At 39.7% G+C, this 12,645-nt stretch overlaps 1 protein-coding gene across 8 annotated transcripts in view; it reads right to left on the bottom strand.

Moving 5' to 3' along the window:
- Positions 1-12,645, bottom strand: part of atrx (ATRX chromatin remodeler) — a 246,827-nt gene that overhangs the window by 42,216 nt on the left and 191,966 nt on the right. For all 8 annotated transcript variants that reach the window (XM_033030134.1, XM_033030129.1, XM_033030127.1 and 5 more), the window contains one exon: positions 2,139-2,247. In XM_033030134.1, the coding sequence (XP_032886025.1) occupies positions 2,139-2,247 (109 nt within the window). The remainder of the gene's footprint in view (positions 1-2,138; positions 2,248-12,645) is intronic.

Genomic DNA, 12,645 nt, shown 5'->3' with positions numbered 1-12,645 from the left:
AGGTCCGATCATATTTGCCCCCACAAAACTGCACAAAAAAACCTATAAAGAAAACCCCATAATACATAGTGGAACACGAATTTGGAAACAAATAAAAAAAGATTTAAAATTGAATAATATACCACTATGCCTTCCCATTGTAAATAATCCTTCATTCAAATCATCCTTTATGGACAAAGGTTTCACACAATGGAAAAATTATGGAATCAAAAATATTGGACATCTTTATGGGAAAGGCACTTTTCTTTCATTTCAAGAGTTACAACAGAATTATGGACTGCACTCAAATAATTTCTTCAGATATCTACAAGTTAGAGATTATGTTAAATCTAATACACAAGTCTACAGGAATAGGGAATCAGAAATTCTTGAGGAATGTTTGAACAAGCATCCTAATACTGAAAAACTAATAGCTTATATTTATAACACCCTACTAAACAACGAGGTACCACCGACCGAACCATATAGATACAAATGGGAAAATGAAATAGGTCACCCTATAACGAAAGATATGTGGGACGAAAGTTTACAACAAATACATCAATGTTCATTAAATGCCAGACATACTTTAATACAATTCAAGGTTTTACATAGACTACACTACTCTAAAATAAAACTAAATAGAATCTTCCCACAAATCTCTCCTATTTGTGATAAATGTCTACATCTAGAGGCTAATTTAACACATACGTTTGCAAACTGTATAAAACTTAAACATTTCTGGACTGATATTTTTGAAATAATTTCAGAAGTGATTAATACAAAACTGGACCCAAACACAAAATTAATAATACTTGGAATATCAGAACAAAGTTTAACACTCACAACAAACCAAAGAAATTTCCTCGACTACAGTATAAGCGGGAAAAAATTAATATTAAAATTTTGGAACGGCCCTACAACCCCCACAATTAATATGTGGATTACGGAAATGTCGGAGACCCTATACTTAGAAAGAATTAGACTTGTCTTAATGGACAAACAAGATATTTTCGATAAAATCTGGGCTCCATTCATTAACTATCTGAAGGGATAGATTGGCACAGCACGAGGACCCAACTGAAACTTGAACTCAGGATCAGATGAAAAGCTATACTTTATAATCTACGAACCTATCTCCATTGACGTATTACAGGTAACCCATTCCACCTCCTCTGTTTTTCTGTTTTTTTTTATTTGTAACTTTCTACCCTCTCTTTCTCTCTCTTTCTATAAAAAATAAAAACACTAGAAGCAGAAGTAATTGATAATTGAAAATCTTAATAATGTATGACTGATGTATATGAAAAGTCTTTTTACTATAATATGTAACTATACTTTATAATATGTCTACTTCTAATAAAAAAAATTAAAAAAAATTAAAAAAATTATGCAATTTGTTAAATATAATGCCAAATATGTTGCAATTTGTTAAGCATCATAAATTCAATAATGAGCACTGTTTGATTAATAGGATTGTATACAACCTAGGACAAGACGTATTGTTCACAATAAACAGTCTGTTTTTTTGGAGATAGTTCAATGTATCAATGTTTCGTGTAGTAAAAAATCTTAATATCCAAAAACAAAAGAAGAAAAAAAAAAGAAATAGGTTGCATCATGACTGTGCTGAATATGGTGCCAATTTAAACTAATCTCACCTCCCTGCACATATCCTTTTATTCCCCGCCTGTTCACGTGAATGTCTAAATGCCTCTTAATCATAGCTATTGTATCTATCTCTACCACTGCCTCTGGTATTCACCACTGTCTAAAAACTTGACTTACAAATCTCCTTCTTAAAATTTTCCCCCTCCTATGTTAAATCTTTGCCCTTCAGTGTTTGACATTTCCATCCCGGGAAAAAGACCGACTATCTACCCTATTATGGTCAGATTTTTGTATTCGTCTATCAGGTTACCCTTAGCCTCCAACTCTCCAGAGAAACATATTAAATTAGTGAGTTATTCAAGCATATTAAAAGTGAATTCCTAGATTAATCTAGTATAATCAGCTTGAGCAATGCCATTCAATAATCTGTTAATATTTCAATTATTTTTAAACACCAAAATTAATTTTTACATTTCTTTCATTTATATGTTAAAATTAACTAGATATTTGCAGAATTTTGAGATCAAAAAGCTTTTCAGTCCTAATACCTGACATTTGTTTCATCGTTGAACTCTTCTGCCCATTTTTTTCTTGTTTGTGCACTTGTGGATCCATCCATTCGATAGTAATCTATGTTTCTGTACCATTTCCCTTCACCTGCAATTTAAAGTATTTAATTGTGAATCAAATACTATTTTTAAACTGTACTCATAATTAAAATGAACTTATTCTTCACAATCAAACCTGTCCAGTAATTACAGCAGAAAGTTTAATCAAGGAACAGAATAGAACAATTTTTGAAGCAACATTATGCAGCTTTCTGGGGTCTCACTCATCAATTTTCAGGTGTGTTAGACAGAAGAAACATAGAAAAATAGATGCAGGAGTAGGCCATTCAGCCATTCGAGCCAGCACCGCCATTCAATATGATCATGGCTGAATACAAGCCTAGTCGACCCATTCTTTCATCATATTTCAGTCCCGTCATCCTGGGAATTAACCTGGTGAACCTATGCTGCATTCCCTCAATAGCAATAATGTCTTTCCTCAAAATAGGAGACCAAAATTGCACAATACTCCAGGTGTGGTCTCACCAGGGCCCTGTACAACTGCAATAGGCCCTCCTTGCACCTAAACTCGCATGAAGGCCAACATGCCATTAGCTTTCTTCACTGCCTGCTGTAACTCCATGCTTCCTTTCAGTGACCCAGGTCTCATTGCACCTCCCCTTTTCCTAATCTGACACAAAGAAACATAGAAAATAGATGTAGTAGGCCATTCAGCCTTTCAAACCAGCACCGTCATTCAATACGATCATGGCTGATCATCCAAAATCAGTACCCCATTCCTGCTTTTCCCCCAAATCCCCTGATTCCTTTAGCCCTAAGAGCTAAATCAACTCTCTCTTGAAAACATTCAGTGAATTGGCTTCCGCTGCCTTCTGTGGCAGATAATTCAACAGATTTACAACTCTCTGGGTGAAAACGTTTTTTCACATCTTAGTCCAAAATGGCTTACCTTTTCTTCTTAACACCATTCAGATAATAATCTGCCTTCCTGTTCTTGCCACCAAAGTGGATAACCACACATTTATCCACATTACACTGCATCTGCCATGCATCCGCCCACTCACCTAACCTATTGAAGTCACCCTGCAGCCTCAGTATCCTCCTCGCTGCTCACACTGCCACCCAACTTTGTGCCATCCGCAAACTTGAAGATGTTACATTTAATACCCTCGTCTAAATCGTTAATATATATTGTAAATAACTGGGGTCCTAGCACCGACCCTTGCGGCACCCCACTAGTCACTGTCTGCCATTCTGAAAAGGACTCGTTAATTCCTACTCTGCTTCCTGTCTGCCAACCAGTTCTCTATCCATGTCAATACCCTACCCCAATACCATGTGCTCTAATTTTGCAGACTAATCTCTTGTGTGGGACCTTGTCAAAGGCTTTTTGAAAGTCCAGATACACTACATCCACTGGTTCTCCCTTATTCATTCTACTTGTTACATCCTCAAAACATTCCAGAAGATTAGTCAACCATGATATCCCCTTCATAAATCCATGAAGACTTTAACCAATCCTGTCACTGCTTTCCAAATGTGCTACAATAACATTTTTAATAATCAACTCAAGCATCTTCTCCACTACTGATGTAAGGCAAACTAGATTCCCCGTTTTATCTCTCTCCCTCCTTTCTTAAAAAGTGAAGTTACATTGGCTACCCTCCAGTCCACAGGAACCGATCCAGAGTCAAGAGAACATTGGATTGCATCACAGCATGGTTTGGGAACAAACCCCAAGAAATTGCAGAGTTGTGGACGTAGCCTAGACCATCACACAACCTAATCTCCCTTACATTGAGTCCATCTACACTTCAAACTGCCCTGGCAAGGCCACGAACATAATCACCGACCAGTCTCAGCCTGGTCACTCTCCCTCTTCTCCCCTCTCCCATCAGGCAAGAGGTACAGAAGTTTGAAAATGCATACCTCTAGATCCAGCCATTATCAAGCAACAAAATCATCCTCTCCCCAACTAGAGCAGCCCACCTACCTCATTGGAGACCTTCAAACCATATTTACTGGACTTTATATTGCACTAAATGTTATACCCTTTATCCTGTATCTGTCTGTACACTGTGGGCAGTTTAATTGTGATCATGTATAATCTTTTCGTTAACTAGATAGCATGCAACAAAAAGTTGTTCACAGTACCTCAGTACACATGACAATAATAAATTAAACTAAACAGAATAAATTCAACCCAATTATTACCTGCCAATCCATATGCTCATAATCATCAAAGTGATGCAAGGTGTTTTCAATTGTGCTATCAAGCAGCATTTAATAATTGGTACAGCTTACTTTCATCAGGACTACTTGGCTCCAGTCCTCTTTGTTGCCTTGGTTCATATACAGACCAGAGGTAAGAGGAAAGTACCACTGATAAAGTCAGCACATAACCAAATGTGCCATCAGAAAGTTCAAACAAAATTGAAATCAATGGGCATCATGGGGAAAATGCTCTAGTTGGAAGCATGTGTTAACATACACTATCGCACAGGTATTTTACCTGGTGAGACGCAGGAGGAGCCGGGCCCGGAATCACCCCATAGAGCCCGAAGCCTCCAAGTGGCGCAACTAGTTCCTCAGAACAGTTCTCCGGAGAAGGTTCGAGTCAAATGGCCTCAGGCCTGCAAGACGGCAGTCTGGCATCAGTTCGACGAGGACGTCGACAAAGTGAAGATGACGAAGTATGAAGAGCTGGTCATAGACTGCAGTAAGCAGGGCTGGAAGGCAAGGTGTATGTCCATCGAGGTTGGCTGCAGGGCAATCGCTCTACAAAGCCTTGAGTGCACTGGGCATCAACGGAGTGGCGAGGAGAAAGGCCATCAAGAACACCACAGAGGCAGCGGAGAGGGCCTCGAGATGGCTCTGGATCAGGAGAGAAGGTCCATGGGGAGGAGCGAATGCCACCTGAACACAAGTCGTGGTCTGATCAACCACGGCTGGGTCGCCTGGGTGAGGGTGTCTGATGTTGAAAGACCCGATGACCCCAGGTTACATCAATGTTCAGGATCATCAATAGATGTATTTTTAGCAATAAGATAATTGCGGTTTTGAAAGACAATCACTAGCTCCCGGGTATCACTGCACGGCTATCTCAGGTTATGTCCTATGCTAATGCCATAAGCTCTCATAACTATCGTTCCATCATTCGTCAGGTGTAGGAACGTTTACTGATGCTCAATTTGCATCTCCCAAGCAAATTAAGTTCCTGGCTGCATCCAGCAAGACCGAGACATTACAAATGGACCGTCAATGTGCCAGATAAGTACTATTTAGTCTCCTGTGATGTCATTAAGCTGGAATCCATTTCAATCCACTTTACTTAATTTACCTCAGCCCACCAATGAAAAGGAAATATCCCAAATGTTGTTATTAAGAGCATGCATCATGGTAACCAAAATGGACTACTCTATGGTCTTGTATAATAAACTATCTCTCTACCCATTCCTCCGAATCAATGTGTACATTCTCCATTTAATTTAGGGAATATAAATGTTTTCATTCATGCGGTTACATTCATTTCAATGCAGGAGGGCCTTGATTTCTGAAACCTAACTATTTTGTGAATCCCATCGATACCTCAGGCACGTCCTTTGTTTCCTCAAGCAAGCTAAGTACATTCTTCAGTTGTCTAAATATCAAAATTGTCTTCAAATAGCTGTTCACTAAATTCATCTTATATTATGTATTCTAGAAGCTTACCCCCAACCGAGACAAGATCAGCTGGGATATAATTTCCAAGCTTATCCCCACTATTTCTCAAAAACTAGTTAATTCAAGCTTACCTAGTCCAATATGCTACACTATATCTAAAACAGGCCTTGTTACATTGTTACTAAATATATGCTCAGTACATTGCTTTATCGATAGAAAAATATGTTTTAATAAAATGTAACGGCATGTTGGTGGATGCAGAATAAACTATTGGTGGTGATTAGCTGATTAAATAAATACTCTAGCTAGGTTCAATCTTTAACAAAATATTTTCTTTGTTAATTAAAGCTGCATGATGCACAATTTATTTTCTGCAAAACTGAGGTTCATAATGATGCAGGTTGGAAGATCAGATTGACACCCTAGCTTACGGAGAGGACCATTCAGTAGTGTGATGACAGTGGGGGAAAAAAGCCATTACCGAATCTGTTGGTAGATGCTTTCAAGAGAGCAGTAGAGGGAATAATCAGGTGAAAAAGGATGTTTTCCAGAAGCAGTAAGAAGAAAAGATGGAGTCGATGGTGGGGAGGCTGGTCTACATGGTGGCGCAGCGGTAGAGTTGCTGCCTTACAGCGAATGCAGTGCCAGACATCCGGGTTCCATCCCGACTATGGATGCTGTCTATACGGAGTTTGAATGTTCTCCCCGTGACCTGCGTGGGTTTTCTCCGAGAATTTTGGTTTCCTCCCACACTGCAAAGATGTACAGGTTTGTAGGTTAAGTAGCTTGGTAAATGTAAAAATTGTCCCTAGTGTGTGTAGAACCCGGATGTTTGGCACTGTGTAGGATAGTGTTAATATGCGGGGATTGCTGGTTGACGCGGACACGGTGGGTTACGTTTGCTACCCGCCAATCCTCAGGAACTACTCCAGAATCTAAAGAGTTTTTGAAGATTATTACTAATGCATCCACTATTTCTGGAGCTACTTCCTTAAGTACTCTGGGATGCAGCCTATCTGGCCCTGGGGATTTATCGGCCTTTAATCCATTCAATTTACCCAACACCATTTCCCGACTAACCTGGATTTCACTCAATTCCTCCATCTCCTTTGACCCGCGGTCCCCTGCTATTTCCGGCAGATTATTTATGTTTTCCTCAGTGAAGACGGAACCAAAGTAGTTATTCAATTGGTCCGCCATATCCTTGTTCCCCATGATCAACTCACCTGTTTCTGACTGCAAGGGACCTACATTTGTTTTAACTAATCTCTTTCTTTTCACATATCTATAAAAACCTTTGCAGTCAGTTTTTATGTTCCCTGCCAGTTTTCTTTCATAATCTATTTTTCCTTTCCTAATTAAGCCCTTTGTCCTCCTCTGCTGGTCTCTGAATTTCTCCCAGTCCTCTGGTATGCTGCTTTTTCTGGCTAATTTGTACGCATCATCCTTCGCTTTGATACTATCCTTGATTTCCCTTGTTATCCACGGATGCACTACCTTCCCTGATTTATTCTTTTGCCAAACTGGGATGAACAATTTTTGTACTTCATCCATGCAGTCTTCCATTGCATATCCACCGTCAACCCTTTTAGAATTAATTGCCAGTCAATCTTGGCCAATTCACGTCTCATACCCTCAAAGTTACCTTTCTTTAAGTTCAGAACCATTGTTTCTGAATTAACAATGTCACTCTCCATCCTAATGAAGAACTCAACCATATTATGGTCACTCTTGACCAAGGGGGCACGTACAACAAGACTGCTAACTAACCCTTCCTCATTACTCAATACCCAGTCTAAAATAACCTGCTCTCTCGTTGGTTCCTCTACATGTTGATTTAGATAACTATACCGCATACATTCCAAGAAATCCTCAGCACCCCTGCCAATTTGATTCACCCAATCTATATGTAGATTGAAGTCACCCATTATAACTGTTTTGCCTTTGTCGCACGCATTTCTAATTTCCTGTTTGATACCATCTCCAACTTCACTACTACTGTTAGGTGGCCTGAGATGCTGAGAGGCATGTACACCACCTTGTTACTAAAGTCATTAACTAGCTCCTTTGTCTTGCTGACATCGAGGGAGAGGTTGTTATCTTGACACAATTTTTCTAAATTCTCCATCTCTTTCCTCTCATCATTGTTCAAGATCTGACCTAGTGTAGTTTGTAAACTTGTTAACGGAGTTACAGCAGATCTCTTTTGTGAATGCATAGGGAGTATAATAAGGGTCTGTGAACGTAAGCTTCCCAGAGGGGTTGAGATTTTCTGCTGTAACTATCTTTCCTAGATGTCTTGCATTCAAAATCATTCATTTTTTTCTTTCCCCAAATATTAATAACATTTATAATTCAGGATTTCTTGTTCTTCATCAACAAGCATTTTCACAAATAAAACTCACCATTAGCTGAATGGTTTCAATATTTGTTATTATAGGAAAAAAATCAAAGTTGATCAAAAGCTACAATTATAGTCAATATTAAAGACGATCTCAGTATTCAATGGAAAAATGATCAAGATTAACTTCTTATTCAAAGTATAAAGTTCATAGAATAACTCCTGACAAATCTTTGCATTTAGGTATTAAAAATATCAACAGAATTAACTGCATAAAATCTAGCGGCTCCTGAAACAGGGTTCGTACACTTGGAACAGCTATAAATGTAAGAAATGTTCAAGGACTTTCAAGGACCAAAATTCATTGATGGTTTATCGGAGACTTGTATATAAATTACTTGGTATTGCATGATTTGATTCTGCACCAAATAAAAGTAAGTAAGAAGGTTGGCTGGTCACCATCCCAGATTTGATTGAAAATCATGTTTTGCACATCTCTGGTACAAAGAAAACAGCAGAAAATCAACTTTCAACTCCACGTTCCTTCGAAGTAATGAACCAATGATATAGCTCGAATTATTGCCAAAAGCCCATTGGAATTTAGAGTTGATACCTTGTTTTCTGTTGTGTTAATTGTGTGCTCTGATGTATAGACACTGATTTTCAGGGAAATCTGTGATCAGTCAATCCATTAGTCCAGGTTGCACAGAAAGACACTAAACGACATAATAATTATACACAAGATGGGTAACTTATCTATATTCGTACTTTAATATAACACTGACGGTCCATTTAATATAACACTGACGGTCCATTTTCTCATCTCTTAGCTGTTCAATCTGAAACCATGGTAATTTAAAACTTTGTCTTTCAACCAGTCCCTGCAAACCTGCACTGTCCCTGCCTGCTTCAAAGTGTCCATTATTGTCCCTTTAGGCCTGTCGCACTGACCTCTGTAGTCATGAGATAGGAAAAAAAGAGGAAGAGTCCAATTTATACAGATTTTTTTTGATAATTGTACCTTGAAATGACACAGTTTTCTTGCCTGTTTACTCTTAATTTATACGGTAATTTTTTTTATTGTACCTTAAAATAACACATTTTACTTGCTTGTCACTTCTTAATTTACACAAAAAATTTATGATAATCATACCGTGAAATGATACCAACTCTTTGCTTGTTTACACGTAAAGGCATATCGAAAATATTTTATATTACACCTACTTGTAACATGATACCTGTTCCTTGCTTGTTCACTCTAATTAGAGAGGTATCCTTTATACTGGAAATTTTTGATACATTTTTGATAATTATACCTTGAAATGACACCACTCCATGCTTATTTACCCATAATTTATACTGTGTTTTTTAAAATTATACCTTACAATAGGGGTCTCCAAACTTTTCAGCATGAGGGCCACATTATATATTTGGCACATTTTTGCGGGCCGTAGGAAAAAATAAAGAAACGTCAGTTTTATAAATGACAGATGAACTCAAAAATGAACTTAAGTAAAACAAATGGAAGTAATTTAAAACAAATAATTAAGTTTTATGCAATCACATTAATGGGAAGGATGGAACTGATTTTTAAATTTCAAAATGTAATTGAAACCTTCAACTTGATAGCCTACGGCAAACTGACATGTAAGTTCCCGCGCTACCCAGTGTTGCAGTGCTCATTTTTTGGGTGCTAGAGCTGTCAAACAGGGGCATCATTTCAGGTTTTGCTGGGGGGGGGGGGGGGGGGGGGCAAGTTAGTCTCCCAAATGGGTCAAACAAGATTATAGACTATCACTACATCCCAGTGTATAACTAATACAATAAAACATATTATACTTAATTTAATAATATGACAAAATATTGAACAGTTGCACTCACCCACACACACACACACATACTCACTCTCCATCGGCCACCAGCGGGCCAGAGCCATCACCTCAGCACTAGGCACACAACCTCCACCGTGGTCTGACTCTGCTGGGTCCTAGTGCTCCACCCCTCCCTCCTACAGGTAACGTCGTTAGCAAACATATCTAACAATGCTTCCCAACTTTTAATTAAAAAAACGCATTATAAACAATGGAAAAACGCCACATTGCATGAATTAATACTTTTATCAAAAAAGTGAAGTTTCAAGGACCTGTAATATATCCAAGGACTTTCAAGGCCTTGAAAAAGTTTCGACTTCCAGGACTTTCAAGGACCGTATGAGCCCTGCTGAAAGACCAATTAAGATTCCGTGCATCTCAGAAAAGTTCCACCAATTACAATTAAGTCTGAGTTACACAAACAGCTCTATGTCACTTTTACATCATCAGGAAGTCCTGTTTCCCCGATTTAGTTCAGCTGCCAGTTTCTAAACTCTGAATATGTGGTTGAGCATTAACACATTCAAATTGACTGTCATTAAAAATATTTTCCTCCACCTAGCGGAGCTGGTCCTTACCCTCAACAACTTTTCCCTTGACTCCTCCCATTTCCTCCAGATCCAAAGGCGTAGCTATGGGTACTCACATGGGCCCAGCTATGCCTGCCTCTTTGCAGGGTACGTCGAACAATTCTTGTTCGAGGTGTACTGTGGCCCTATCCCCGAACCTCGCTACATTGACGACTGCATTGGTGCTACCTCCTGCACCCTTGCAGAACTCACTGACTTCATCCATTTCATCACTAACTTCCATCCGGCACTCAAATTCACCTGGACCATTTCCGACATCTCCCTACTGTTTCCAGACTTCACTATCTCCATCGCAGGTAACAGACTACTGACCAACATCTACTACAAACCCACTGACTCCCATGGCTATCTGGACTACACTTCTTCCCACCCTGCTTCCTGTGAGGACTCTATCCCCTACTCCCAATTCCTCCGTCTACGCCGCATCTGCACCCAGGATGAGGTGTTCCAAACCAGGGCATCGGAGATGTCCTCATTATTTAGGGAAGCGGGGGGGGGGGGGGGGGGGGGAGCTTCCCCTCTTCGACTATAGATGAGGCTCTCATCAGTGTCTCCTCTATATCCCGTAGCTCCGCTCTCACTCCCCATCCCCCCACTCGTAACAAGGACAGAGTCCCCCCTGTCCTCACCTTCCACCCTAAGAGACGTCAAATAAACCATATAATCCTCCGACATTTCCGCCACCTGCAAAGGGGTCTCACCACTGGCCACATCTTCCCATCTCCTCCCCTTTCGGCTTTCTGCAGAGACCACTCTCTCTGTAACTCCCTGGTCAATTCGTCCCATCCCACCCAAACCACCCACTCCCCTGGTACTTTCCGTTGCAACCGCAGGAAATGCTACACTTGTCGCTTTACCTCCCCCCTCGACTCCATCCAAGGACCTAAACAGTCTTTCCAGGTGAGGCAGAGATTCACCTGCACCTCCTCCAACCTCATCTATTGCATCCGCTGTTCCAGGTGTCACCTGCTCCACATCGGTGAGACCAAGCGCAGGTTTGGCGATCGCTTCGCCCAACACCTCCGCTCAGTTCGCATTAACCAACCTGATCTCCCGGTGGCTCAGCACTTCAACCCCCCCTCCCATTCCGAATCTGACCTTTCTGTCCTGGGCCTCCTCCATGGCCAGAGTGAGTCCCACTGCAAATTGGAGGAGCAGCACCTCATTTTTCGCTTGGGTAGTTTACACCCCAGCGGTATGAACACCGACTTCTCCAATTTCAGGTAGTCCTTGCTTTCTCCCTCCCTCCCCTCCCCCTCCCAGCTCTCCAACAGCCTACTGTCCCTGCCTCTTCCTTTCTTTTTCCCGCCTCCACCCACATCAGTCTGAAGAAGGGTCTCGACCCGAAACATCTCCTATTCCTGCCTCAGCTGCTGAGTTTCTCCAGCATCTTTGTCTACCTTCGATTTTTCCAGCATCTATTTCTTTCTTAAAAATATTTTCAGTAAATTAGAACAAAATACCAGTAAAGCGTTGTTCTTTAATAATATTGGTATCAAACAGTGAAATAACACTCTATTCTTATGATTGTCTTCAGCTTTAAATGTTCAATTCTTCAATTGATAATTTGAAATCATAAAATACAGTCCAATTTTAAGTTCAGCTAAATATACTCTTTATCTTTCCATAAAAATGTAATTTAGAAGAAAAAATACATTTAACCTCCTAAATTATAATATTAACATTATTTCACCCATATGTGCATGGTATTCATTATTGAGGAATAATATATTCCAGACATATTACATCCCCAAAGTAATACTTCCAGGAATCAAGCTTCTAATGTCTAATCACAATGGAACTAAAATGCAGACCAGCTGTAGATTAATTATGTTATGAAGCAATACAACCAAATACCAGATGTATAGCAAAATTCAGCTGATGGCTATAGGCATGGGTTAACTAACCTATACATTGAATAAATAAACTTTAACCCCAATGTGAATACTTCAAATCTCTTTAAGGATGAAAAGGCATACATTTACAGCAAGAGGCCACTCAGCCCATCACATTCATAATGT

The sequence above is a fragment of the Amblyraja radiata genome, chromosome 12, assembly GCF_010909765.2.
Source record: "Amblyraja radiata isolate CabotCenter1 chromosome 12, sAmbRad1.1.pri, whole genome shotgun sequence".
NCBI lineage: Eukaryota > Metazoa > Chordata > Chondrichthyes > Rajiformes > Rajidae > Amblyraja > Amblyraja radiata.
The sequence above is the reverse complement of the archived record's forward strand: the minus strand, read 5'-3'. Positions and strand labels throughout refer to the sequence as shown.